The 26,589-nt window shown below is 37.7% G+C and overlaps 2 protein-coding genes across 4 annotated transcripts in view; both read right to left on the bottom strand.

Annotated features, from left to right (window-relative positions):
• FAM171B (family with sequence similarity 171 member B) overlaps positions 1-6,223 on the bottom strand; it is a 191,242-nt gene extending 185,019 nt beyond the window's left edge. For 2 of the 3 annotated variants that reach the window (XM_065669861.1, XM_065669862.1), the window contains exon 1: positions 5,949-6,194. In XM_065669861.1, coding sequence (XP_065525933.1) covers positions 5,949-6,126 — 178 coding nt within the window. In that variant the 5' untranslated portion in view covers positions 6,127-6,194. Of the gene's footprint in view, positions 1-5,948 lie in introns of all 3 variants that reach the window. The other variant, XM_065669863.1, reaches the window with a different exon arrangement.
• A 4,703-nt stretch (positions 6,224-10,926) lies between these two features.
• The window catches only part of ITGAV (integrin subunit alpha V), a 51,571-nt gene continuing 35,908 nt past the window's right edge, over positions 10,927-26,589 (bottom strand). The window contains exons 21-30 of the mRNA XM_065669860.1: positions 25,686-25,778; positions 24,486-24,565; positions 22,344-22,424; positions 21,318-21,423; positions 20,274-20,432; positions 19,267-19,380; positions 18,342-18,455; positions 18,124-18,231; positions 16,689-16,811; positions 10,927-16,416 (exon numbers count right to left, since the gene is read on the bottom strand). Coding sequence (XP_065525932.1) covers positions 16,321-16,416; positions 16,689-16,811; positions 18,124-18,231; positions 18,342-18,455; positions 19,267-19,380; positions 20,274-20,432; positions 21,318-21,423; positions 22,344-22,424; positions 24,486-24,565; positions 25,686-25,778 — 1,074 coding nt within the window. The 3' untranslated portion in view covers positions 10,927-16,320. The remainder of the gene's footprint in view (positions 16,417-16,688; positions 16,812-18,123; positions 18,232-18,341; positions 18,456-19,266; positions 19,381-20,273; positions 20,433-21,317; positions 21,424-22,343; positions 22,425-24,485; positions 24,566-25,685; positions 25,779-26,589) is intronic.

Below are 26,589 nucleotides of genomic sequence, written 5' to 3'. Positions count from 1 at the left end.
TTTAGGTCATGGGATCTGGGTGCTCCTACAGCACACCAGATTGCAAGATTATGAATTAGGAATTCAATGAAGTACCAAGACTAATAAAGGACTCATCTGCTCTTGTCACATTGTGCCTCAAAGCCCCATTCATTACAAAAGGGTATAACAAACATAGAAATATTCAGCTTTCAAGACAACAAAGTAACCTGCTCTATTTTTTCAAGTTTGACAAAAATTGGGTTTATTTCAAATAAGCTTTCCTCTCAGATCTTTGCCTCTGTCTTCAAAGGTTTCATCTACTGAGCTAGTTCACAGAGAAAGCATGCTACAGATCCCCAGGGACCCAGACAGCAGTTGCATTCCAAATTCTGAAACTGCCTTTTTCTTAGCCTGACAGCAATTCTGTGAATGTTTTTACATATCAATTGGCTTTTGATAATACATATTCTGCCAACAGATTGACAAGAAGTAATGAAACTGACAAAACAAAACCTGCAAAAAAAAAAACCCACCTTGCAATAGGTAGCTTCCTCTCATCACTGATTACTCCTGTTTCCTGCCACTTCACACTGTGTAACTGTGCGTCCCATTTCCATAAAAGCTAAATCACATTTCTGCCCTTGTCTCTCTGTTTTTTCTAATGAAAGCTACTATTAAGTTTATTGAAGTTTTCTGAAGTACAGAGCATGATGCTGTATGATATATTACAAGCTCACATGAAGCTATGAACACAGAAGAGTTGCCTACCTCTTCAGAATTTCTCAGTGCTTTTTTGTTTATATTGATTCTCAAAAATAAAAATACTTACTTTTTCATTTGTGATCTACCATGGAAAACCCCAAACTCCTTTTTTTCTTGTGTTAGCAACTGAGTGACCTAAATCATGGAACATGTGGACTAATAAATGAAATTATCCGTGACTATTTTATTTTCATTATTCACTTCTGTATCAAACTTCAGATGCTTTATCACCAGTGTCCTAATGCCTATCCTGATATTCCAATGTACCATTAAGCCTTAGATCAGCACAGAAAGCTAAGTCACTTAAGAACATCAGCTTCAATAAATCAGGACAAGTCTAGTTCTTACATTCTTTCTCTACTTTCCCACCTAACTGAGAAACAATTCTCACAAATCCCATAGGCTGAGAATGCTGAGAAAATTCCCACAGCTGGAGAACCTTTTTGCTGGGGTGCACATGTAACACTTTTGGAGTTCTATTTCATAATTAAAGAATTATTTTTTACCAGATGGAAAGCCAGGTTTGCAAAATTTAATTAAAGTTCTTCATATAAGAAACAACATTGATTCCTAACAAATGGTTACATCTGATGTATCTAAAACAAATCAGAAGTTTTATTTTAAAGACTGCAATCCATCTCTTCCATGTCCAAATAGAAAACAGTTACTACAATTTAACCCATTAGCTTTGACAACCTAAAAATAGATTTTTTCCCTGACCAGGTTATATTCCAATACCTACTGGATAAGAAGGTTATGTTGCCGGCTGTATAAAACAATTAACCCCAGTGCTGCTCAGAAGCCACTAGCTAGACAGCCCTTACCTCTTAAACAGGAACTGTATTCTATGTAATCACTCAGCCATGAAAACTAGTGAATTTCCTTCTTTATAGGAATGCTACAGAATCTCCTATATGGCTTTTAACTTCTCACTAATTTTCTTGGTGTTTGTATTTGACTGCTACAGAATCTCCAGAACAGAACTGGATTTCTTGCTGCTGTACTAATCCCCTACCCAGTGACTATAGAGACACTAAATCGTAAAAGTTGTTCCTCCAAGCAACAAACAAGCCAGCCACACAGCACCATTTTTAACTGCATCATTATGTATTGCTCAAATTCAAAACCAGAACAAGATATCAAAACCAAATACTCGTCTAAATACGTAAGTGCCACCTACACACCAATATACATGCCATTAGGAAAAATATTTCACAACTAGAAACATTGAAAACAAAGATAAGAAAAGCAGCAAGTCACACAAAGATGCATCAGAGAAATATTTCTCTTCCACTATCTCAGAAAAAAGAAGCAGGAGAAAGGTATCTCCTCCTTGAATGATCAGGAAGAATAAGACAATGTACAAGACTTTAAAACAAGCTTAACTAGAAATCTCTTATCTAGAACACTGCTTTGCATTAGATAGCAACTTATCAACACATGCAAGCAGGTAATATTGGGAAATGGGCACAGAATCAAATTCAACAGGTAGCATCCAGACAGTGATATTGCTTCCAACAGGTACGTAAGTAATCTCTTATTCTCTTTTGGGTTTGCCAACAATCACATATTTCTCACCTGTCTCAACAAAGAGAACTAACTGTAGAAATATGCACAGTGATTGCCATTCTCTCCTCTCCTTTGCTCAGCACCATTCCTAAATGTTAGCACTTATTTAATTTCACCTGCCAAAAATCAAGCTAATCTTCCCATCCTATGCAAAGCCACCTGCCTAAAATAAAATAGTGGCAAAATATTTTTTTTTCCTGAATTCTGGAATGTGAAGCGGACTGGGAATGGTATACAACAAATACAATGGGAAGTCATTCTGTGGTAATACAATGGTGTATGTTGTCCTATGTGCTGTCTATGCATAACATGACAGCTTCTATTTACACAACTGCTGTTTTTTCCAGAAGAATCTTGCTCACTCAGTATATGTGAGATCTGCCATGAAGCTGATGCAGTGAAGTATCACTCAATTAGTGGTCTCCATGCTGTTTATTGCACGGTATCTGCAGTATAAGGAGAATAACAATGCACTACATCCAGAATATCTTCAAGCTTTTTAAGCATTAAAGAACACATCTCCTATAAAGATAAGCAAAAGGGAACAAGGGAAACAAAGCCAACTTTGCCTGGATTAAAGCCAGGACTATATTTACTGAATTCTGTTCTCAAGCCTGCTGATTTCTGTGCTGAGTAGTCAAAGCTCCTGGTGAATATTCTTTAATCACTTCTGCACACCACAGTGCAGACTTCTAAACTGCCACACAGAAAATGCAAAAACTCACTATGAATTTAACAGAGAACCAAGAGTTCTCCACTTCAGCAAACACCCTAGCCACAGACGCATTCTTCTCTCCCCAAATATTTTTTCCTAAAATTTTGAAGAACAGTTACATCTGTTAGATAACATGAGTCAGAGTAACTCCATAAACTGTGACACAAGGCACATCTCTGCCTTGTCTTTAGAATTTACTTACTTCTTTTGGCAGTGGTAAGTTTGTTGTTTTTTTTAAGGAAGAAGAAACAGGAGATGAACAAAACCAATTCTATTCAGTCATGATGTGCAACTACCTTCTCTCATTGCTGCATTTACATGTCAGCAGTAGAATCTGCACTCCAAATCTTTGTATCCAGCTGTGCTGACTTGCATTTCTTCTCAGACAGCATAATAGCAACACTAGCCAAAGTCTGTTAATCCAGGAGGGAACTGATCTGTAAAACTGTATAACTAGGTTCAAAAGAACAGGCACATCCATACAGGAATGTCAAATGACAAAAGGTTGTGAACTCCAGCCTTAGCTCTGCATACGCCTTATTTTTTGGTGGATAAAGCTTCTTCACTCCAGCAACACTGGGGTCACAAACACATGTCATAAATCCAAAATCAGCCAAACTCCTCCTTACTTCCAGAAGCTACTGCTAGCCTGGCAGTTCCCACCACAGGACCTGCAGCTGCTTCAGGAGTGGCCTCTTCAGAGCATTCCCCTTAGGGATTACTCTGCTACCAGTCTTCTGCTGGAAAGGCAACAGCAATTTATCCTGCCTACCTTTCGGCTATAAACCATCAAAAGATAATTTAATGGAAAAAAAGACATCTAGTAGCTCAAAAATACATGTCTGCAGCCAGGTTCTTCCTTTTTAAAATTTCAGAAATGTTCATTTAGCAAAAAATTACTTACTCGCCTTACTGAAAGGAAATACCATACAAAACCCAAAGGTGCTTAGCAGCTTCTTCAGAATAATGAAAGTTTTGTAGCAGAGATTAGTTTGCCTTTTTAAAAGATTAATCACTACTAGCTTTTACAATTTTTTATGAAAGAAATTAATCAAGATCATTTAGAAAGCTAACCAAAAAGTGAAATAAAGCTTTAACTTGTATTTAAACATAACATAAACAAATGCTGAGCATAAATTTAAATTATAATTTTTCACATTCATAAATTGGGACTGATCATGAAAGCTGCATACTCTAAAACACTTCCAGGACTCTAGTACCTCAAAACCTATGAAGCAAAAAAAGAAAATAAAAGAAAGCAACAGCAACGAGGCACATAGGTCTGCAGCAGCAACAGCAGCAAACCAATAGCATCAGCATCAAACTGGTACCAACAAAGATTTTAGCCATGGCTGAAGGCAATAAGGTATTAGAGCTTCTTGGAAATAAAGCAATCCGTGAAACCAAAGAGGATCATCAAATTACAAAAACTGTCCCTTTTTGGGGGGCACTCAATTTTTAATGAGCAAAATGTTCACTGCCCAAGCTAGAAACGCTGCCAATTTCTAAGTGGGGTTTGCTGGTGGGTGATTCATCGTATATTCTGCTACAAGCATGGTAAGAAACAGAATAATGAAAACAATGAAAATAATGAAAAAAACATCAGTCCAAGAAGAAAAACAAGAACCAAGCTGTACATCAAATACCCTCCTTTAAAGTCCTATAGTTACGCATTTGAGAAAAAAAACACCATAAAACCAAAACAACAAAGAAAACAAAAAAAAAAACCTTGAAAACCCAAACCCACACAAGAAACCAAAAGGCAAATTAAGGCATTTTAAGAATGTGTTGATAATCTACCAAATCTAGTTTATAGCTCTACATCAAGACATAACTCAATGCCTTTGCTTGTATTTCCTAATAAACATACACACTTCAGCAGCCTTGTAAATTTGCTTTGATTCAGCAAAATACTAACCATATGCCTAAAATTAAGCACATTTTATACTTTCCTGAAGTCAACTGGAAATAGAAACATGCATATATACCTTAAAAAAGAAACATAAGCTCTAGTGATGTGCTTAGAGCCTCAGTGATGAAGGGTCTTCAATAATTCATGTTTGAAACCATTTTGAAATTCTTTGGTGAAAGGCAGCATGTCAAGAAAAATACTGGGCTTTTATCCTAATTTGTGCCAGTAACACTTCAAAATGCACAGGTATTTTTTTAAGCCAGATGACAGAACCTTATCACTTGACCCAGTTCTACCAAGGCAGTTTGACTATAACACCAAGGCCTAAAGCTGAAATAAGCGCATTATTTTGATACTCTCAGCTGTTGAAAGAACATCGTATTTCCTCATTCTGCAGAGGAGACGCAAAAACTAATGAGCTCAGCAGCCCCATCTCTCCTTTGATAGGCTTATGACACTTGCCAATGTTACCATCTGGGTTTCATTTATTTTTATATTGATATAAATAGATATACAAAAATGCATGTGTATAATAAATATTTTTGTACTATATATATATATATATACACACACATATATACACACACATCTCTCGCTCTGGTGACTCCTACCAGCAATCGAGAATGGGTAAAGCCCCGCTTCCCCGGAGCCCTTTTGCCTGGCACTTGAGTATCTCCAGAGCTGGGGCACAAACACGACTACTGGTGACATGCTACGGCAGCTGCATACAGATCTTATGATATTAAAGATGGATCCTGCTCTCCCCGCAGCAGCAGCCTCCACGGCTCCGCTACCTGCTTCATTAAAAACAAAGCCCGGCCCTCGCACGGCAGCGCAACGCTCGGAATGCACAGGCTAGCACCGGCTCGAAGCAACACGCCCCTCGGCAACTCGGCAGGAGCCGTGAGGGGGACGCCGGCCCCGGGAGAAGAGGATCGCAGCGGGCGGCCCCGCCAGAAGCAGTCTCCACAAGGAGGACAGGAAACAGAGGCATCCGCCCGGCACTGGGAACGCGGGGGGAATCCGTACCTGAGGCCGCCGGCGCCGCGGCAGGGGCCCCCATCGGCAGCGCCGCCAGCTGCTGCAGCGGGTGTGTGGCAGCCCCAGCGTCGACGGGAGGCGGCCGCACCAACAGCAGCAGCGGCATCAGCATCGCGGCCGCCAGCCCCAGGAGCAGGGAGGAGAGGCGCCCGCAGGTCCCCAGCATGGCGAGCAGCCCGAGGGCAGCGGAGGCATATTGCGGGTAAGGCCGTGGACGGGAAGCCGGGAGCAGCGGCGGCTCCGGCGGCGGCGCGACAGCAAGAGCGAGCGAGCCTCCCCGCGCGCGCGGCGGCAGCCGGCTCAGCAGGCGCCCGCCCGCCCCGCCCCCGGATGTGGGGGAGGCGGGGCCTGTTGGCGGGAGGGGCCGTGGTGCCGCTGACACGCGGGTCTGGGAAGGAGCCGGCGGTGCGGGAGCCGCGGTGAGGGAGAGACCGCTGCCGCCTGCGGCCCGGCCTCGAAGCCCTGCGGAGGACGGCAGGTGTGTGTGCTGGCTGCCGTCTTCAGGAGCCTCGCCGTTCCTACCTGCTGATGGCGGTTGAGGCCTGCTGCCGGGCAGAGGGGAGGGAGAACCGGGCTGTGGCCTTCGGATAGGTTACCAAGGGAAGGAAACCGCGCCGCGATGGCCACCATTCAGCCCTCCGAGCTGGGAGCACATTAGTTCTGACGCTTGTTGCCTTACGCAACCCCAGCGCAGTACGTAGTGTTTACCGGGTGGGTGCATATGGTGGCTTGGTGTCACTGGCAAACCACTTCCACGCAGGCACTGGGATAGCTGTATTTCAGTGTCTCCTAAAGCTTCGATTCCACATATTGGCATGTCTTTGCCCTATCTACATGTTTATTTTCATTAACGGCCCTAACAGTAAACAATCCACATTTTTTAGATTTAAGGATACACATTAACAGAGGTTAAATTGGAGTGCGCTTGCAGACGCAACCTAGCGATCGTGGAAAAACTGCTCAAGTTGTTGAAAGCAGGTAAGACTGCTACACCTCAGCGAAGACAGAACAGCCAGGTAAATCCGGCTCACCCACAGAAACTGCCTGCATGTTTCAGGGCTAAACATGTGCAAGCACCACCTCACAATGAATTTCATGCTAGTGTTGATGAGTGAGCCTATGCAATGATTTCAGTGAGCCAAACATTCACTGTAGGGACATTCCAGAACTGGATACTACTACATTTTCAGTGTAGGAGTAGTGCATATAAATTTCTTGGAAAAGTATAAAATCACTTTATTTGCCTTTTATAAAATAAATATTAGCTATTAAAAATCTTTGTTTAAGACATAATGACATCAGGCCAAATTTTTTTAGTTTTCAGATCAGAGAAAATTTCTTCAAATGTAGGTGGAAAACTATAAAGGAGTAGAAATTTTCCCACACTAAAAGGAAGAACTACCAGGTTACAGTGCGTGTTTTCAGCAGTTCTCTCATAAACTAAACAAAACAATACTTTTTTTTTTCTTACAATTTAAAGCCATTCTATAATGTAGTTAATTGCCATTACCAATGACTTCAAATAGGTGTGGGATTAGCATAGAAAATACAGTTCACTTTTACAGCAGTTGCTGATAGTCTGCTGGCACTTTTTTGGACTGCCAGAGAATGGACTGACTTCATCACTCAGGCGTTACAAACCACAACTACCTGCAGCATAACACTGTAGTGGGAAATGGACGCCCTCCTCAGCAGGTTATCTTCAGTACTTTTCTTTAGAATGGCATCACAGTCTCCCTTTTGTTCATCAGCACACAGAAAAAAAGAAAACCCAAAAAAAACCCAAACCACCTTTCTTCTAAGTAAGCAAAAGAGCACAAAGAGCAGACAAATAAACCAATTATTTGTTTACTTGATATGGAATCCTCCTCCTGCAGCTCACAGGCAGATTCTCTGTCTTGTTTAGAAAACATTAGCTCAGTGTCTGCCTCCCTCCTTCACATCACAACACCCAGCTTCTTAATTTAACGTCGTATCTGTGCGCGGCAAAAGGGCGGCTTCCACACAGCCTCTGAATGAACTGAATTCATTCAGGAATCCCTGCAACACTGCATCTTCTCAGGTGGAAGAAAGGGGCCTTACAGAAAGCTAGCTAATGCTTTGAGTAATTTGCTCCCTTTGTTCATGAATTTGTCTGATAAATGCGTATGCGGTAACAGGAGGTGTAGATATATATACATAGAATCACAGAATGGTTTGGGTTGGAAAGCACCTTAAAGCTCATCCAGTTCCAACACCGCTGCCACAGGCAGCGACACTTTGCACTAGAGCAGGTTGCTCCAACCTGGCCTTGAACACTGCCAGGGATAGGGCAGCCACAGCTTCTCTGGGTACCTTGTGTCAGTGTCTTGCCAGCTTCATGGTGAAAAATTTTTCTAAATGTACCCTCTGTCAGCCTAAAGCCATTCCACCTTAGAATATGTAGGGATAGGACAAGTAAGTGCTTTAAAGAGAAGCACTGGTTACTAGGGAAGACAGACTGTGAAACTGTCATCTGGCTTTAACAGCTGCTCGAGAAACAATCCACATACGGCTCAGGTCTGCCTGTGGCTGCAGTCTCAGCACTGGTACCCATCACCATGTTAATTCCAAATGTTCGTAGACTTAGGTAAATCAAGTTTATCTGGGGAGAAATAGTTGAACCAACGTGGCAGCTCCCTCATTTTGAACTAATGTTCTTGGTATGACTGTGCATAATTGTTAACTTATAAAGTTCTGAAACAAATCTGTTAAACGTGCAGTAAGAGTTTCATTGAAAATGGATTCAAAATGGGAATAATGTGTGGAAATTGTTTGTACTGCATTTAGATAAATTACTGAGAAGAGATTAAAGCACACAGTAACACCCTATTGTGGTTTAAGCCCAGCCAGCAACCCAGAAACCACGTAACAGCTTGCTCACTCCCCCCCAATACCTTCCCCTGCTCACGGAGGGATGGGGAGGAGAATCAAAAGAATGTAGCTCCCACGGCTTGAGATAAGAACAGTCCAGTAACTAAGGTATAACACAAAACCACTACTGCTACCACCAACAATAATAATGATAAGGGAAATAACAAGGGAAGAGAAAACAACTACTCACCACCCGCCAACTAATACCCAGCCCAACCCGAGCAGCAATCTAGCCCTTCCGGGTAACTGCCCCCAGTTTATATACTGGGCATGACGTGCTGTGGTATGGAGTACCTCTTTGGCTAGTGTGGGTCAGGTGTCCTGTCTCTGCTTCCTTCCGGGTTCCCCTCCTCCCTGGCAGATCATGAGACTCAGAAAGTCCTTGGTCAGAGTAAACATTGCTGAGCAGCAACTTAGAACAGTGTTATCAGCACTGTTCCCAGGCTGAAAGTCGAAAACGCAGCACTGCACCAGCTACTAAGATGAAGAAAAATTGACTGCTACTGCTGAACCCAGGACACACCCATTTCAGAAAAAAAAAAAAAAAAATCACAATTAGTATTATGTTTTCTTAACAAAATTTCCTTTCAAAAGGAATGAAAGCTCGTAAGTTACTTGTATCAACTACCCAAGTATTTACTTGAGGAAGTATGTCCAGCAGTAACTCCTGCAGTCTTTAAAGGGTGCTCACTCTTCAAAGAAATTACAAACATCAGCAGCAGCCACTGAAGAGATATGTCATCTGGTATTTTGTCAGGGACTGAAAAGCATGTACACAAATGACACAAAAACGTAAATATAGATAGATTCTGAAAAACTGTCTGAAAAACAGTAACAGGCTCAGACTGCATGTGAAATTGTAAAAAGAAGTAATGTGGTATTTGACTTTTTTTTTTTCTGCTTCTCACATTTGGATGATATGTTTAAAAAAGAAGTATTCTCAATTTTTCAGTGTTCTTAGTCACTTGAACTGGCCATTAAAAATATATTAACAAAGAACAATGTAACAAAGTATTAATGTATTAGTAATTAACTTACTAAAAGCATACAATAAAATATTATGTGTGTATGCAAAGAGTCAGAAAACCAGGCAACATAAAGCAGCATAACTTAAGTGGAAGCAGTGGAGTTATAAGTAACCTCAAGACATGGACCATCATTTTGTTTAAGAAGGTTATGGCATAAGATGGGAATTTGAAAAACCACTCTTGCCTTGTTGCTGTAATGAGACAGCTGTTGTCTCTAATTTCTCAATAATGCATTAATTTGGAACTACTAAACAACAATCACTGCTGATAACTAACTGAAGGTGTTTATTTAACAAAAACTAGGTCTGTGTATACTGAACATATGGCAAGAGTTATGTTTTCAATACTGCTGTAATGTTTCCATTAGGCCACTGGAAGCTGTTAATTAAAACACAAGTATCAGTTTTTCTTCTTTGCAGTGTCCTTTTTTATTATTTTCTTTAGGTTAACAAATTCTCTACTAGCAATCCAGGGAACTCCATAGTTCAGAGATTTTTCTAAAAGGTTCACAAGCACAGCATTTATTTCTAAGTCTTCTAGCAATATAAAATAAACATGTCTTTATTGTGAGGCAAAATATTTACTGTCACCCAAAGATCAGTATGATTGTTAAACAAGAAGAATGTAATACTAAAGTAAAATTAGTCTAATAATACAAGAAAACAAACACCACCCTCCTGAGAATTTTCCTAACCAAAGGACAAAAAATTCACTATTTCTACAGTGATGTGGGAGCTATAAAATAAGAAATACTTACTTTCAGTATACAAAAATTTTTGTAGGAAATAAGTCATCTTGTGACACAGTATGATTTGTGACTAGATCTTCTTTCTTGCCTATGATTCCCATTTTTTTAGACTCAAGTTAGTATGTGCCTCTTTAGCTGAGAATGTAAAAGTTGAATAAATGTGACCTTTTTGTACTTAGTAGATAACTGCGGATTATAAATATATACTATGAAATATCTTCAGGTGAATTGAATGCAATTTTAAAAATATGTCCAGAATTAAAACAAACAAAACCCCCACAACCAAGCCAAAACAGAATCCCTGTTAATTAAGAGGTATTTTATTCAAAAATTCTAAATAGCAGAATCAACTTAATACTTATATTTTTCAGTTTATCCAATCATAACATTTTGAAATTGTATACATATATAGAAAAATACAATTTAATAAAATCAAATTTGAATTAGGATGAGAAGAATGAGTTGAAAAGAAAACCACAGCTTAATAGCTATATATTTGATATCAGTACAAAATTACTGTGCCACCATAGCCGCTTCTTTTTGCAAGATTTATAATTTAATAAAAATAAGGTGACTTCAAATGTATATTGCTCTCCTTAAATGTACTGAAGGCCTTTGAAACAAGTTCATAGTTACTGAAAATATTCCCATTTGTTACAAGCGTTTACTACACAACTAAGAAACCCAAAGTACAGCACTTTTGTTAATACATTAATATGCCTGTGCAAATAATCCTCTATTGATTCAATGCATAAGCAAAAACAAAAAAGGCAAAAAAAAATCTATTACAAAGAAATAGTGTTAAATTTTTAACATATTAGTATCATAACACACACAGGTTTTCTTCATGGACTAGAAAGGGCCTCCTATACCTGCAAGCTTTTTTGATGATGCAAATGCTACATTAATCTTCATTTACTTTGCAAAAGCCAAGGGTCAAGTTATTCAACCGTAATGCAGCATATTTTCATCACATGAAAGGTTATATTTCCTGTATCATATTAAAATTCTACACACTGGAAAAAAAAATAGACCAAAATGCTAAATACCATAATCACATAAACAGTAGTAGTACTACAAAGTCAAACTCATTATTGTATAGGCTCTAGTCAAATTTTCCCCAGTGAGCTTAAAGAATATTGTACCAGTTCTCAATAACTCAAGAGTTAGTAATAGATGCACCTTAGAATATACATCATGTTTCACCCAATGTGGGTGATGAAAAACTTGCTATATCATTCATTTATCACTTCAATTTAACACACTGGTTTTGTTAGTGTCCTTAAAAATACTGATGCTTGGAAATCAACAAATGCTACTTAGGCAAAGAAAAATAAGCTGACTACTAGGCAGTAAACTAGATCTGATCATGTTAGATTGCACTTGGGAATTAGAAGCTAAAATTCAGTACCAAAGATGCCACTCAAGGCAATGAGAGTTATTAGAGCTCAGCTTCCATGATAGGAACTGTGGGATTTGTTAGTGACAGGAGGCCACAGCCAATGGAGAAATAACAGGTTCTTCCCATCTCTGAAATAGACAAGCTGTAAGGCTCTTCCATGGTCTGCCACCACCTTTACATTTTTTTTGTATTTTCATTTTCCTTTTATAAAATCCTAACATTTTTTCACCATTAAAAGCCAGCAGCACTAAATACAAAGGGTCACATTCAGGTTTTCTGTGACTTCATTAGACTCTGGAATAGGTCTTTAGTCTGGACCAGAGACAAAAGCTGACTAGCTTTTCAACAGGGTAATGCTGCTCTGTGACTACTGGTGACGGTGTAGTAATAAACACTGCAGGGCCTTTGCCAGGGTAACCAACAGATTCTTGCAACAGTTGGGTTTGCTAAGTGCAACATGACTCTTTAGGATCACCAAGAACATTCTGATTATAGTTGACATATTTTCAAAATACCTGTGAGAGTTTACCATAAAGATTATGTAAGCATCAAAGTTTAGAAACAACTAAATATTAAAAAGTCTTTGCTTGGAAAAAATGCTTTATAAAGAAAGAACATATATAATAAACTCTCTTAAAGTTTTCACAAGCATTAAGCAAATCAAAGATCATCGTGTAAATCAAAATTTAAAACAGAAAAAATGGGACAAATAAAATTATAAACTTGATACTGATATCTGTGAACATTTCTTCAAAAATTGCAAATTCTGCTGATAAATGTATCCTACATTTGACTTTGCAGTCATGCTTAAACAAAAGCTATCTCCAAAACATGTAGTTTATTGAAGGAAATGTAAACCTATAAATTAGGTTCCTTATTTTATGTTTTCTAAATATTGTCAGTCAAATTTAGTATTAGATAATATGCATTTTGTAATAGAAATAACTTTTTGATAGTGATAGTGAGATGCTACAGTAATGGCAAACTGGAGTACTTAAGAGAATTTCATAATTCATTATAAAAGATACATCTCTTAAAATGTTTTCATTGTCTAAATAATTTACATAGCTGTTGAATTTAATAAAAAATGGTGCTGAAACATAACTCTCAAAGGGACTAGTTTTCTGTTACTGTACTTGTAATTCTTCAATACTTGCAGTATGCATCTTATGCACATAATTTCTGACTCAAGGGCACTAATTTAATTAAAAAAAATTCTAAAAGTTTCTTTAAAAGTTTTAACATTCTACAATACTTGCTGTAAAAATACACCAGTGTTAGTATGTCAATATGAAATTTATATTGACACAAGTATATATATAGTCTATAATCTTACTGCTGAATCTAGAACATGAGATCAAATTATTTCCTGCACCCCCATTCAGGAAAACATCCTGTACAGAACCTTCCTGACAGAAATGTTACTTTCAACTGAATTCGGTGTGTTACATGCATGTTCGCTAAGTAACCTGCATTACTATTTACATATGGTACTGTTCTTTTTGGTTGGTTTTTAACCAAACTGGAAATTAGAGAACATGGAGAAGCAACTATTTACTTTTATTCTCCAGTAGAATGCAAGGAAATAAAAATCATTTAAATAAGTCTTACTTTATATAGCTTCAGTAAATGGAAGAATCTTTCCATAGCTACAGCAGTTGTACCAATAAAATGTACCTTTTTATCCTGAAAATCAGCAAAATGAGTTCCCAGTTGCCACAGTAAAATTAAGATGCAGCTAGCGCTAGCACCCAATGCTATGGGTGCCTTCCATGGAAGCTGAAGAGATCTTGACTGTGCTTTTTAGAATTTATTTTCATCTCCTTATAATGCCTAGACATGCAAGTAGTCTGATGAATTTCAAGTCACCACAGCGTGTACATGTAATGAAAGCACACATGTAAGAATTAGAGCTATAATCTGTCTGACAGTCGCTTAAACCTTTTAACTTACTAAGACTGGGTAAAAACAATCTCCTTGCATATAGATAATCAGTTCACAAAGTGTGTGAGCTAGAAGCCTGCATAAATAACTGAAATTGTGTTTTATAATCACATTTTGAGACCAGGATCAAAGCCTGACTCCTGATTCTTTACTATATTACTAGTGACAGTAAGTTATTTTATAAGACAAAAATAAAATGTTTCCCACACTGAAGACCTTGAAAATTCAGTGAAAGCAGAATTATGCCCTATATCCTCTCATATAAACTAATCAAACAAATTGTCTAAAACAAAAACATGCGAAAGGGCAAATATTCAAGCCTATATATGATCTATGTAACTGCTCCCTGCCCCCGACTTTGTTCTGTCTCTCTTAGTGACTCAAATGCCATCACAGTTCAGTAAGAATGAACTTACCAACGAAAGCCATGTGTGGATTGTAAATCTTGGAAATGATGAAGAAATGGGAGTTGAATCAAACTGTTCTTTTCAGATAATTCTTGGATTTACTGGGTATTGGAGTATTTATGGGAGAGATGCAGCTTTGAACAAAAAACCCTAGATAAAAACCCAAACCAAACCAGAGGTTTTGTTGTTTGATGAGTTTATCTACATAGAAATCTCACCGGTATAATTATAGTAGGAGTCTTTGCTTTTATATGTGGCTGCATACAGGGACTTCATAATGTAATTTATTCCCTTTTTGGAATAGAGAGTAAACAAATCTCATAACAGGCACCTTTGTAATAGTTTAAGTATGTCCACTCTCAGGTTTGTGCAACACAGCTACGCATGGTTGCAAGCCAAACCACCTCCTAATTTGCAACTACATGTCTACTGAAATGCATAAAGACAATGTTCTTCTATTCTCTCTTAAATAGAAGAAGCTTTATTTTGCCACACCAAGCTAAGAATAACAAACCCATGCTTTAAACCACTGAATTTTTGGTAGGTTTAAAAACAAACAGTGAAAATATTTAGTATCTATTATGGTATTGAAATGTATTGACATAATGAAATGTCTTGTGCAATGAAATGTGTCTTGTGCAATGAAGCATACTATGAGTGAAACACTGAATGAACAAAATGAAACAAGGCAAATCAACAGTCTCTTTTCAAACAAACCCTCTTGCATTGCCAGCTACGTACAAACTTCATTTGACAAGCTCACTGGTCTCTCAGGGCAGGTGGCAAGGCAGGCCTGACAGTAGCGGAAGTACTGATGTAATCTAGTTACGTTTGACTGGCAGATACTCTAATGTAAACAGTCCCTGTATTACTCCATCCTCCACTTGGACATGGTGAACCACAGGCTGTGAACATTAATAACAAGTTTCTTACAGTGCATCAGGTAACCTGTCACAAAGTATTCCTTCCATTGCTTTGAAGAAACTGAAATTCATCCTGAGTAATATACAAACTTAGCTTTCAACCCTGTGGAGGTTTGACTTGTGACTATAAAGGCTATGAGTTTTCTCATCAGACACATCTGTTGGCAGCCACAGTCCGACATCTTGTCCCTGGCAGTATCTGAATTAATCCATGCTACCAATAATTCTGTGGAACACCTGTGCCCTTCTCTGTGGAAATGCACAGCAGTCTTTGTATGTTGCCCTGAATCTTATCACTAGATCCCATAGAAAGTACATCATCCCCAGCTTCCTATGGCTCGCTTCTGTTTCTGTAAGCTCAGTCCCTCCAGTAAGAGACCTAGGACCTGGAGAACGCTGTTTATAAAGTCTAGAGGGAAACCACAAGACTGAGCCAGAAGGGGAACAGGTATGCAGATGTGAGTGATTCCACCAAATGAGCTCAATGGAATAAGCACTGAATATTTTTTTGAGCAGGAGGAAAAACATAAGCAGAGTTAATGGTCAAAGAATATTCTTCAGTTTTGTAAAACAAGCTATTTTCATTTTTTTGTGCAACTACCTTTCCAGAGCTAGGAAATGAAGTGTAGTATACGCCAACAAAAATCAATCAAAATGTGTGTAATCCAGCAAGTATCTATGGGAGCTGTTGGCTTCAAGAGCAAGCACATGTAAAGTTGGTCAGTGAATCAAAAAAGATGATGTCTCCTATGTCCCAATAAGAAAAATTATAGCACTACATATTATTTAATTTTTTCACACAAAAATCAGTGCAGATGCATTAGTCACATGTATGAACGTAAGTAATACAAACAGGAGGATTTAAATATATTGCTTCTATTTCGTACATACTGATACATTCCGAGACCAGCAACTTTGCAGTCATGAGTGTTTTTTCCTTAGGGGGGAAAAGCAATGTCCATAACCAAGATGTAGGCATTTAAAAAATTCAGAATGTCTTACAGATAAAACTCTGCTTAAGCTTCTGATGTTCCTTCCCCATTCTCATGTGGTTGCAGTTGTTCTCTTTCTTGTTCTTCCTGAGGTGGTCTCACACGTTTGAAAAAGCCCATCTGCGATTCAGAGAACAATAAAGAAAACTGTGCTGTGTTTTTCAAAACATACACACATCCTTTCTCTTTCATAATCAGATTTTATTAGATATTTGATTTCCCACCCATCCCACCCCCACTCTCTTTTTCATTTTTCTTGGCCTCCAAAGAAATGTAACTGATTCAGCTGATTAAGGTACCAAGGTATTTCTGTAAGGTGCTGGTACTATTTGAAGGAACACATCACTAGTACGGAAAAGAAAACAATACAAATCCCCAAATATAATACTTACCCTGTACATAACAAATACTAGAACAGCCAAGAGCAATAATCCTGCTAGGACAGCCAAAATTATAACCCACACTGGCACAGGCATAGGCTGTGGTTGAATGCCCCATGTAATGTTTGTAGTAACCTAATAGAAAATCACAATAAATCACACTTTTCACAGCAGTGACAAGCCAGCTTCATTCATGCAGTTTCAGTCTGGTATACCTCAATATATTTAATATTTATTAAGCATTTAATAATACTTAAATATTGCATCTGGGGAAGAACAACCCCATGTACCAGTACAGGTTGGGGGTTGACCTGCTGGAAAGTAGTGAAGGGGAAAGGGACCTGGGGGTCCTGGTGGATAGGAGGATGACCATGAGCCAGCAATGTGCTCTTGTGGCCAAGAAGGCAAATGGCATCTTAGGGTGCATTAGAAAGGGAGTGGTTAGTAGGTCAAGAGAGGTTCTCCTCCCCCTCTACTCAGCCTTGGTGAGGCCGCATCTGGAATATTGTGTCCAGTTCTGGGCCCCTCAATTCAAGAAGGACAGGGAATTGCTTGAAGGAGTCCAGCGCAGAGCCACAAAGATGATTAAGGGAGTGGAACATCTCCCTTATGAGGAGAGGCTGAGGGAGCTGGGTCTCTTTAGCTTGGAGAAGAGGAGACTGAGGGGTGACCTCATCAATGTTTACAAATATGTAAAGGGTAGGTGTCAGGATGATGGAGCTAGGCTTTTTTCAGTGATATCCAGTGATAGGACAAGGGGCAATGGGTGTAAACTGGAGCATAGGAAGTTCCACGTTAACATCAGGAAGAACTTCTTTACTGTAAGAGTGACAGAGCACTGGAACAGGTTGCCCAGGGGGGTTGTGGAGTCTCCTACACTGGAGATATTCAAGGCCCACCTGGACAAGTTCCTGTGTGATGTACTGTAGGTTACCCTGCTCTTGCAGGGGGGTTGGACTAGATGATCTTTTTAGGTCCCTTCCAACCCTTGGGATTCTGTGATTCTGTGATTACATATTCTCTTTCGTGTCTCTATGAAACCTTCCAGGGTTTCAGATTGTCCTTTTGTTCCACATTCACATAGTACTTCGTATATATAATAAAGGTCCATTATTCAAGCTCTAAATGCTACTACACTAGAAGACAATTTTCAAGTAAAATATTTCATTAACACCAATGGTTTTAACAAGAACATTAGGACTGTTCATCATGTTTTTCATTTTAAGTTAAGTCTTTAAAGCTACAATTATTGTTAACTCTTCGTTTAGGGCAAAAAGTTTTGCTTTACCCTCAACTGTATGTGTATAACTGAAATTAATATATGAGTCAAATATTTGACAAAATTATCATTATACCAAGCCACAGAAAGTTACTCAATCATCATTGGTTTTGTATTCATTTCAAAGTAATTATGTATGGTAACTCAAGCTGGATGTAAATGACTTACTACTGTAGAATTGTGGATATCTTCAAAGGAAAGGTTCTTATAAGGAAATTCTATAACATTGAAAGAAGCAGAAGATTTGAGAGAATAGGAGTGATTCTGATTTTCTTCCTGTGTAAGAAAATACAAAATTAGTATCACATGTGGATTAAAAAAAAAAATAAAAAAAAAATCACTTTTTATGTTTCAGAAGCAGGGACAGAATATTCACAGTCACTCACATGCATGAAAGTTTGAGTCCAAAGGCGTGATTTTACATACAATATTGCACTCTTTCCCCTTTCCAGGTGGCCAACTTGACAGACTATCTTTAAACAATCAGCAGTTCCACAGCCCTGCATATAAAAATAAGGATATTCTGAACATGAAAGTATTTGAAAAGTCATTAATGGCATTACTTCACTTGTATAGACAATTTTTTGTCCTCTTTTCCTGGCAAAGCACCAGAAACAAATCAAATGTATTTAATAACCCCTAATATTGAATAATTACTTACAGTCTCCCAAAAGTTTACATTCAGAAAATTATTACATGAGCCACTTGGATCCCAAGCATGAAATAGCTGGAAGTGGCTTTAAGGTATATACTTTATCTATGAACATAGGAAAAAAGGTTGGAGGGTGTGGGGGGCAGTTTCTGGTCAGCTCACATTACCATCCTCTGTATGGTTTTTGACAGGAAAACTTAACGGCAATTAAATGAAGAAAACAGATCAAAACAAGGCTTCATTTTATAAGTGTGGTTTTAGCTATATTATAGATAAAAGCACTGTACAGTGAAGGTACATTTGCCAGTGTAAGTAAAATAGAATGAAATTATTATGAATACTGGATATTAGTCTGTGAATTAGTCACTGATTCTGAATGAAGTGCCCAACTTGACCTCTGTTTTTGAGGACTTGGAAACATAACAGCACAAAATCATAGTCATATGTCTCACTGGCTGACTACCCCAAGGAAAACTGATGTATACTGGGTGAAAACCCAACCAACAGCTCAAGAGCATATGACTTTTTTGTCTGTTAGCTGTTTAAATGGAGAACGTGGATTTTTTTGAAATTACTCTTCATCCCATGGAACTTTCATCTTCACCTTCATTTTAAAAGACCCTAAAAGTATTATCAACATGTCAATGCTGAGAGCTTACCAAAGTATGTGTGTCTCCTTCAATGGCAGTTATATCCCTTCGACTGATACGATGATGGCGATTATCGTCCCTGCTAAGTGTTTCATTCTTATCATCATCTTTAGAAGCAGAAATCTAGGATACATGAAGGAAACCCAATAAATAATTCTTACCTTTAGATACACTTGAAGAATCCTAAATTAAGGTGAAGAAAATACATAATTGATCATGTTTCTCTCTTCCTATCCTAGCTATTCTTCAGACTCTGACTTTACCTACTGCTGTGATTAAAATGTTACTCCTGCCTTTATTAGATCACTGATGCAAATTTCTATTAAGAACTAACACAGAGCCTTTGAGTATCTTATTTTTCAACTCAAAAATTTGTCATGTACAGAAAACAAATACTCCTAGACTGCAATAAATAATCCCATTTTGCAATCTGTTAAAGATTCTTCCTCACCATTTCTGGTTTTTACTCTGAAAAAATAGCACTAGTATGGTACTGATGTACCATATACCCCTGTACACATTTACACATGTCCAGACATACACAAGTCCAGGAGGAACTAGAAAAAGTGAAATACCCATATTGACTTGTGTGGCATTTGGATGAGGGCCTAGATAAATAAACTAGTAATAAAAAAATTTGTGCCGTTTTCTTCCAAAAAATAAACCCCAGAATATTTACATAAACAGCCCAGAAGCATCTGGAATGTTTTTGTTCATGACCACATTCAATATAATTCCACTGCTTTGCATTTAGAACTCACACAGTACAGTCCTCAAGAGAAAAAAAAAAACCACAAGACAAATTTCTTTTGGGGTTGACAATCTATTGTCTATCTTTTATTTCACCCGCTGTATACATTGACAAGTGCTATCAAACAGTGCAGTCTCATTCCTCAGCAACAGATGAAAACTTAACCTAGACAGTGTTAGATATTCTCAGGGATTTGGGTATTTTGAGTGTGTTTTCAAAACAAACAAATATACTTCATACCACTCAAAAGGAAAGTCCTACTTACCTTAATTTTTAATGGATTGATTTCCATATCAGAAGTGCAGTTCATGGGACCATCAGTTTCATACTGAACAATATACAACAGTGTGTAGTTTTTGTATTTGTAAGGCCACTGCAGAGTCATCATCACCTTGCTGAATGCACTTGGACCATTGTTTCTTAGCTGATTATGAAAATAAAGGTAACAGATATAAACTAAAAAAAGAATGCTGCCTTCTTTGTGCAAGTAGTTCTTATTTTAAATGATACTGCCACTACCCTTACCCCAGCCACTGGGAATAGCATCAACTTTACCTGAAAATGGTAGCTAAACTTCAGTCCCCCAACAGGCAAAACGTAAAATGACTTCGGTATTCAATAAAAAATACTTTGAAGAAAAGCCATACAGAATTACGGTTTTTAGGAAGTCTGTTGCACAAATCTCAGCTACTGTACGTGTTTGAGCCAAGAGACTCTGAGCACAGATACATACACCCTTAAATTTCATTAGATAAATGGTCTTTTAAGTTCTAGAACAACTTTTAACTATTCTTATTCACACAGCTCTCTCAGTAAATTTTGCTTAATTAAACAATCTAGATTAAGGCTGTGATCATTCTTTTAAGGAACTTTTAAATACTGAATTTTTTTCAAGGCAAAAGAATTTACAATAATATTTCAGAACAGTTGGAATACCAATGAGGATACTGAATAATTTACAGTATGAGTAATTTTCTGAGTTTAAGTTACTTCAAAGGTTTTATCTAGATTTTTTGAAAGGAAGTAAAGGGCTAGGAAGGCCTAGGAAGTAAAGGATGTGTAATGATGTAAAAAAAAAAAAAAAAATCAGATTTTTCTATTTGGCTGCTGCTGTAAAAGTAGTTGCAAGCACTGCAACCCTTCTTGCAGACACTACTTATTGACCCAGCATTAAAAAAATTAAATCTTTGTTTCCATGCAAGAACAAAATGAAGACAAAAAATTTGTGATTTACTCCAGAGAAAAGCTACACCAAAAAGATTTAATTTACCACAGAACTGTGTAATTGAAATGAGTAGTAACTGCACACCTCATAGACATGCTGCACTAGAGGCCCAATATCATCTTCTGTTTCTGGATTCTCTTTCGGCTGCCAATTTGCAACAGGAAGGAATATGTGATCAGGAGACGATACACTAAACAGCAGAGAAAACAAGTCATTATTATAAAGTATAAATGATGAACGTAATTCACTAGAAAATCTCACTAGAAAATTAACATGCTTAAAATACAATCTCCAATTTTTCATCCTCTGCATGTAAAACCAGAAAGAAGAGATTGAGTGGCCTTTATATTAAATGTTCAGTTTTCTTCAGTACATGAAAACATGAGCCTTGTATTTAGAATCTTTTTTTTTCCTGCCCTAAACTTTGAATTCATCCTGCAGAATCTAGTAAACTGTTAACAGAATTGGTACATACAAGTCATCCAAAAACTACAAAGTGTGCAATACTTAGATAATGGAAATATTGATGATGCAGAGACTTATCAGTACAGTGATAAGAGTAATTCAGCATGCAGTGAAAACAGTGAAGCTAGCAGTAATGCTTTTCAGTTGTGCCAACCAACGCCTCTCAAAAAGTAACAGAATTAGACCACAGTAATGAATATATAATATATTAATATGGTATTAATATTATACTTCAGATTGAAGAAGCTGAGGGCATTGCAAACTTATCTTCAACAGGATTTTCAACTTTGGTTCTAAAAAGGGTTTTAGAGGTTTTTGGATGAAAACCCAGTCAGTTCATGGAGGAGGAAAGTGACCTTGAGAAAAGTGTGCAACTGTGAAAACAAGGGACAATTTTTATTTCTTCTCCTAAAGAAACCTCTGTTAAAAGAAGCACAACACTCCTTTTTGGAATTCATTTTGTAATTTTTTAAAATTATTTAAGATCTGAAAGTTCAACAGGTAGAGGGAGAGAAACAATTTCTTTATCATTATAGATTCCCTAAGGCTTCTTGAAAACTTACACAGATGTGAAAGTTAATTAAAGATGCAAAGATACAAAACTTATCTGAGGGAGACAATTATTAAAATAGTATCAATGCTTACCCTCTAATTTCAACAGCTGCTAAAATAGCAAGGTCAGCCTGATAGAATGCTACTGGACTTAGATTATCATACAGGTTGGAACTGCAGAGAAAATAAAAGTTAATCACTGAAATTAAATAAGCTAAGTATTTAAAAACCCCAAACCTTAAAACAATTGTGTGTAACACCACGACTCTTCAGCCACTGTAGGAAAGCACAATTACTAAAAACTAAGAAGCAGATTCCAGCAAATTCTCACTTAAATGCCTGACAGTCTAACCCTCAGCACAATTTGGAGGTAACTCAGCGAGCAGACAGAAGTCGATAAAGGACACAGAGCTCATGCTGACTCCATCCTTAGCCTGCCACATATAAGAAAATTCAAATGCCAGTACTGTGGGATAACACCATCTCTATAGCTAGCAGAGCCCTAAATTCCATAGTTATGACATGTGTTTTGCTCAGAGACTTGTTGGCCTCAAACTAGTCCCAGGACAGAAAAGCATGCTAGGGCTATTTTTGATTACCCCTCTTTACAATGCTTAAATCAGTTTATATCTGATTCCTACACTTGAGATAGAATCATAGAATCATAGAATGGTTAGGGTTGGAAAGGACCTCAAGATCATCTAGTTCCAACCCCCCCGCCACAGGCAGGGACACCTCTCACTAAACCATCCCACCCAAGGCTTCATCCAACCTGGCCCTGAACACTGCCAGGGATGGAGCATTCACAACCTCCCTGGGCAACCCATTCCAGTGCCTCACCACCCTAACAGGAAAGAACTTCCTCCTTATATCCAATCTAAACTTCCCCTGTTTAAGTTTTAACCCATTACCCCTTGTCCTGTCACTACAGTCCCTGACAAAGAGCCCCTCCCCAGCATCCCTATAGGCCCCCTTCAGATACTGGAAGGCTGCTATGAGGTCCCCACGCAGCCTTCTCTTCTACAGGCTGAACAGCCCCAACTTCCTCAACCTATCTTCATACACCAAGAGATGACATATCAAGGCACACAGAGTCATTCATACATAAAATTTCTTCGGACTTTCTTTGTAAACAGAGAAAAAGAAATACAGGGAACACCAATTCTCCTTAAGTGGAGCTGGGAACAGAATCCTGATCTCCTTAAGACGCATATGATTATTCTGTCTATTTAACCAGTTTCCTTTAGAAAGATAGAAGATCTGTTCTTCACTGCTGCTGTAATCAACAAATACATGCAACTGTGGTTTTTTTCTGACCTGTAAATACTAATACGTGCACTGGCACAGCTTACAAGCTGATGGAGAAGAGGGGAAAAAATTTGAACACACAGCATTGTGAGATCAAAGAGATATTTAATGCTGCCAAGGCCTTTGATCAGTCAGAATCACTGTATCATTAAAATGGAACAGTAAGTTTAAACTTATTTAATCCCTGTAGCCAAATGTGGATGAGAATAATTTATTCACTATGAAAGAAAATAAATAAATAAAAGAAGCAGGCCTTAAATGATATAAAGATTAAAAAATCCCAAACACACACAAAAAAACAACAACAAAAAAAAAAATGGCAAAAAAAAACCAACCAAACAAAACACACACAAAAAAAAAAAAAAAACAGGGGAAAAAAAAAAGGAAAAAAAACCCAACCAAACACCCAAACCTTTTTCAACCATGAGGGAGAACAAACAGCATACATTGCCTTTTCTGAAAGGCTTATACCTCTCATCCTCAAAATACATAAAATTTGAAATTCTGGCTTTACTTCAGAAGGAATTCAGAGTTCAAACATCAATTTTAAAACAGGGCTAGTAACCCAAAGGCACAGTCATTCTGTGGGACTGCACAAGTGGCAGATCACAGTGGTATGCAGGTAGAAAATCACAGGGTTTTTTTTAAAGCTCTAAATGGTTTTGTTCCTCAGTATTTCACTTGTGCCATGGCCTGTCTAAAAGCTGTAAGCAAAATAAATTACATTCCAACAGAAAACTGCCTTTTCTTACATTTCTTCCTCTATTTTAGAACACAAAATTCATCTAACGGGTGTGTTTATTTTTTACGCTAGTATGAAGCAAAGACCAGAGAATTAGTCCAGAGTGACACTATCTACTTAGTTCACAGTCTATTTACTTAGCATGTTTTCTACCAGGTGAGGTACATACTCCTAGATTTCCATACCTTCGAATTTGCAAGTCAAACTTCACAGAGGTATCCATTTCAGACTGCTGGTGCACACTGAAACGCAGGCCAGCTAATAGCTTTAGAAATAAAATCACCATGGCTCAGTGGAAGCATGATAAAATACATGAGAAAAGCTTCTTAATACAACAACAAAATATACTTAATGTACTACAACAAAATTGCTTGAGGCTTGTAGTCAGAAGAGAGTACACACAGAGAACTGGCAAATAAAACTTGTCCACTTCATCAAGATTAGAAATGTATGGTCTTCTTTAGATTTCAGCCAGTGCATCACTACCACAAAACAGAAATGTCATGTTTACAGTCATGCTAACCCCCCTTACTTCAGCCATTTCTACACATAACTGAGCCTCCCTATGTGTTGCAAAAAGCACTGTAGCCTGAAGAACGGGGCACAGTAATGATTCAAAATTCAGTTCCCAAATTTGTTCTCTGTCAGTGATGATAGTTACTTCAACATCTGTACCATTCAGCTTGATGTACTTTGAAAGACTTCGGGAATAACATTTATTCATCTATTAAAAATGTCTCTTGAAAGAAAAGCACCTTCAAACTGTTTATAATCATGACTGATTTTCACATTATTTCCTCATAAAATAAGACTTATTGCATCACATCATCTTAATATCTGCTAGGTCCCACTAATAGTTATTTAATTCTTCAAATTCCAGCTACATTTGGTGGAAGTGCAGGGGTCTTAACTAGACAACTCTCTCAAACCACAAAACAAGGCAGAATAAAGAAGCATTATTAGGTTTACACTAAAAAAAAAAAAAAAAAAGGTGTGTTATGAGCTAGCTTTTTGTTATAATCTAAAAATACATACCAAATAAATCTAAAGACAAACTGAAAAGGCACCAGAAATAAATCTAAAGACAAACTAAAGAGGCACCAGCATTCATTAATTCCACTGTTTCATGAACAGTGAATGTTTCATGAACATGAACACTACCTTTTGAGTTATGATATGACTCAAGAACACTCCTTTCAGCCTTTAATTTAGCCAAAAAGCTAAAACAAATTACCACTGAACTAACCAAATGTGGGTAGCTAAATGTCAGCTACATCTAATCTTAAATTCCTGTGAGTAGAAATCCTGCCCAGATGCTACAGTGATTAAGAAAAATGCTGACTCTACTGCTTGAGATACCAGACACCTCTTGGACCAAACTTTACCTTAATTCCTGCTTTCATGGGATTTCCCAGGTCACAAACTACCATGCGAGTTTGATTCTCTGTTTTAAATGCACAAGACAGTCTTGCTAAAGCCTGCAGTAAAGCAGAAAAAAGTATTAAGGAATGGCATTCTTTACATCTGGAGACCTGGATGAAAGTCTGGAGAAAAGTTCTAGATATGCTGTGTTAGTTTTAATATAATTTCTCTGTCCTAACACACTCAAGCACTAAAATCAAATAAAACTGAAGTATGAAAGTCTCCATGGAGGCAGATATTTTTGATACAAGATAGATGCTCTTTCCAATATTATAAAAAGAGAAATTCAATACTCCAACTTTGGGTATTACTGATGATTTTTGTGACCTAAAGCATTTCTCCGTATGATTCTTTAAAACCTATATGAAGAAACTTTGGCAATCATGCAAACTCTCCATAAGAAAATACAGATTCAAATGCAAAATAATATGAATTCTTACTAGCTTACTCAAAAAGATGTCTTAGAGGAGCTATCAGATTTTGAACAAAGCCACATCACAAAGCACTTAGAATAGCAGAGGCAAACTGCAGAATCAAAGCAAGGCATGGTCCAACATGTATGAAGGATGTGGTTGTATATCAAAGTTGGAATCCTTTGATATAGAGCAAAAAAGTTTACCCCTTAAGATTCTGCAACGTGATATTGATTCATCACAGATTAAATCAAATAAAAACAATAATAAAGAAAATCTGAAAATATATTACTTCTGTATATCTATAATAGGCTAAACCAAAATTTGGACTATACCCACATGTATTCAGAGAAAGAGAAGTTATACAGACATTTTCTAATACAAGGGAAAATCAGGAAACATACTTTAATATTCTGTGTAGTTAGAATAACTGACACCCAAGACTTTCTATATA

The sequence above is a fragment of the Lathamus discolor genome, chromosome 3 (assembly GCF_037157495.1).
Source record: "Lathamus discolor isolate bLatDis1 chromosome 3, bLatDis1.hap1, whole genome shotgun sequence".
NCBI lineage: Eukaryota > Metazoa > Chordata > Aves > Psittaciformes > Psittacidae > Lathamus > Lathamus discolor.
The sequence above is the reverse complement of the archived record's forward strand: the minus strand, read 5'-3'. Positions and strand labels throughout refer to the sequence as shown.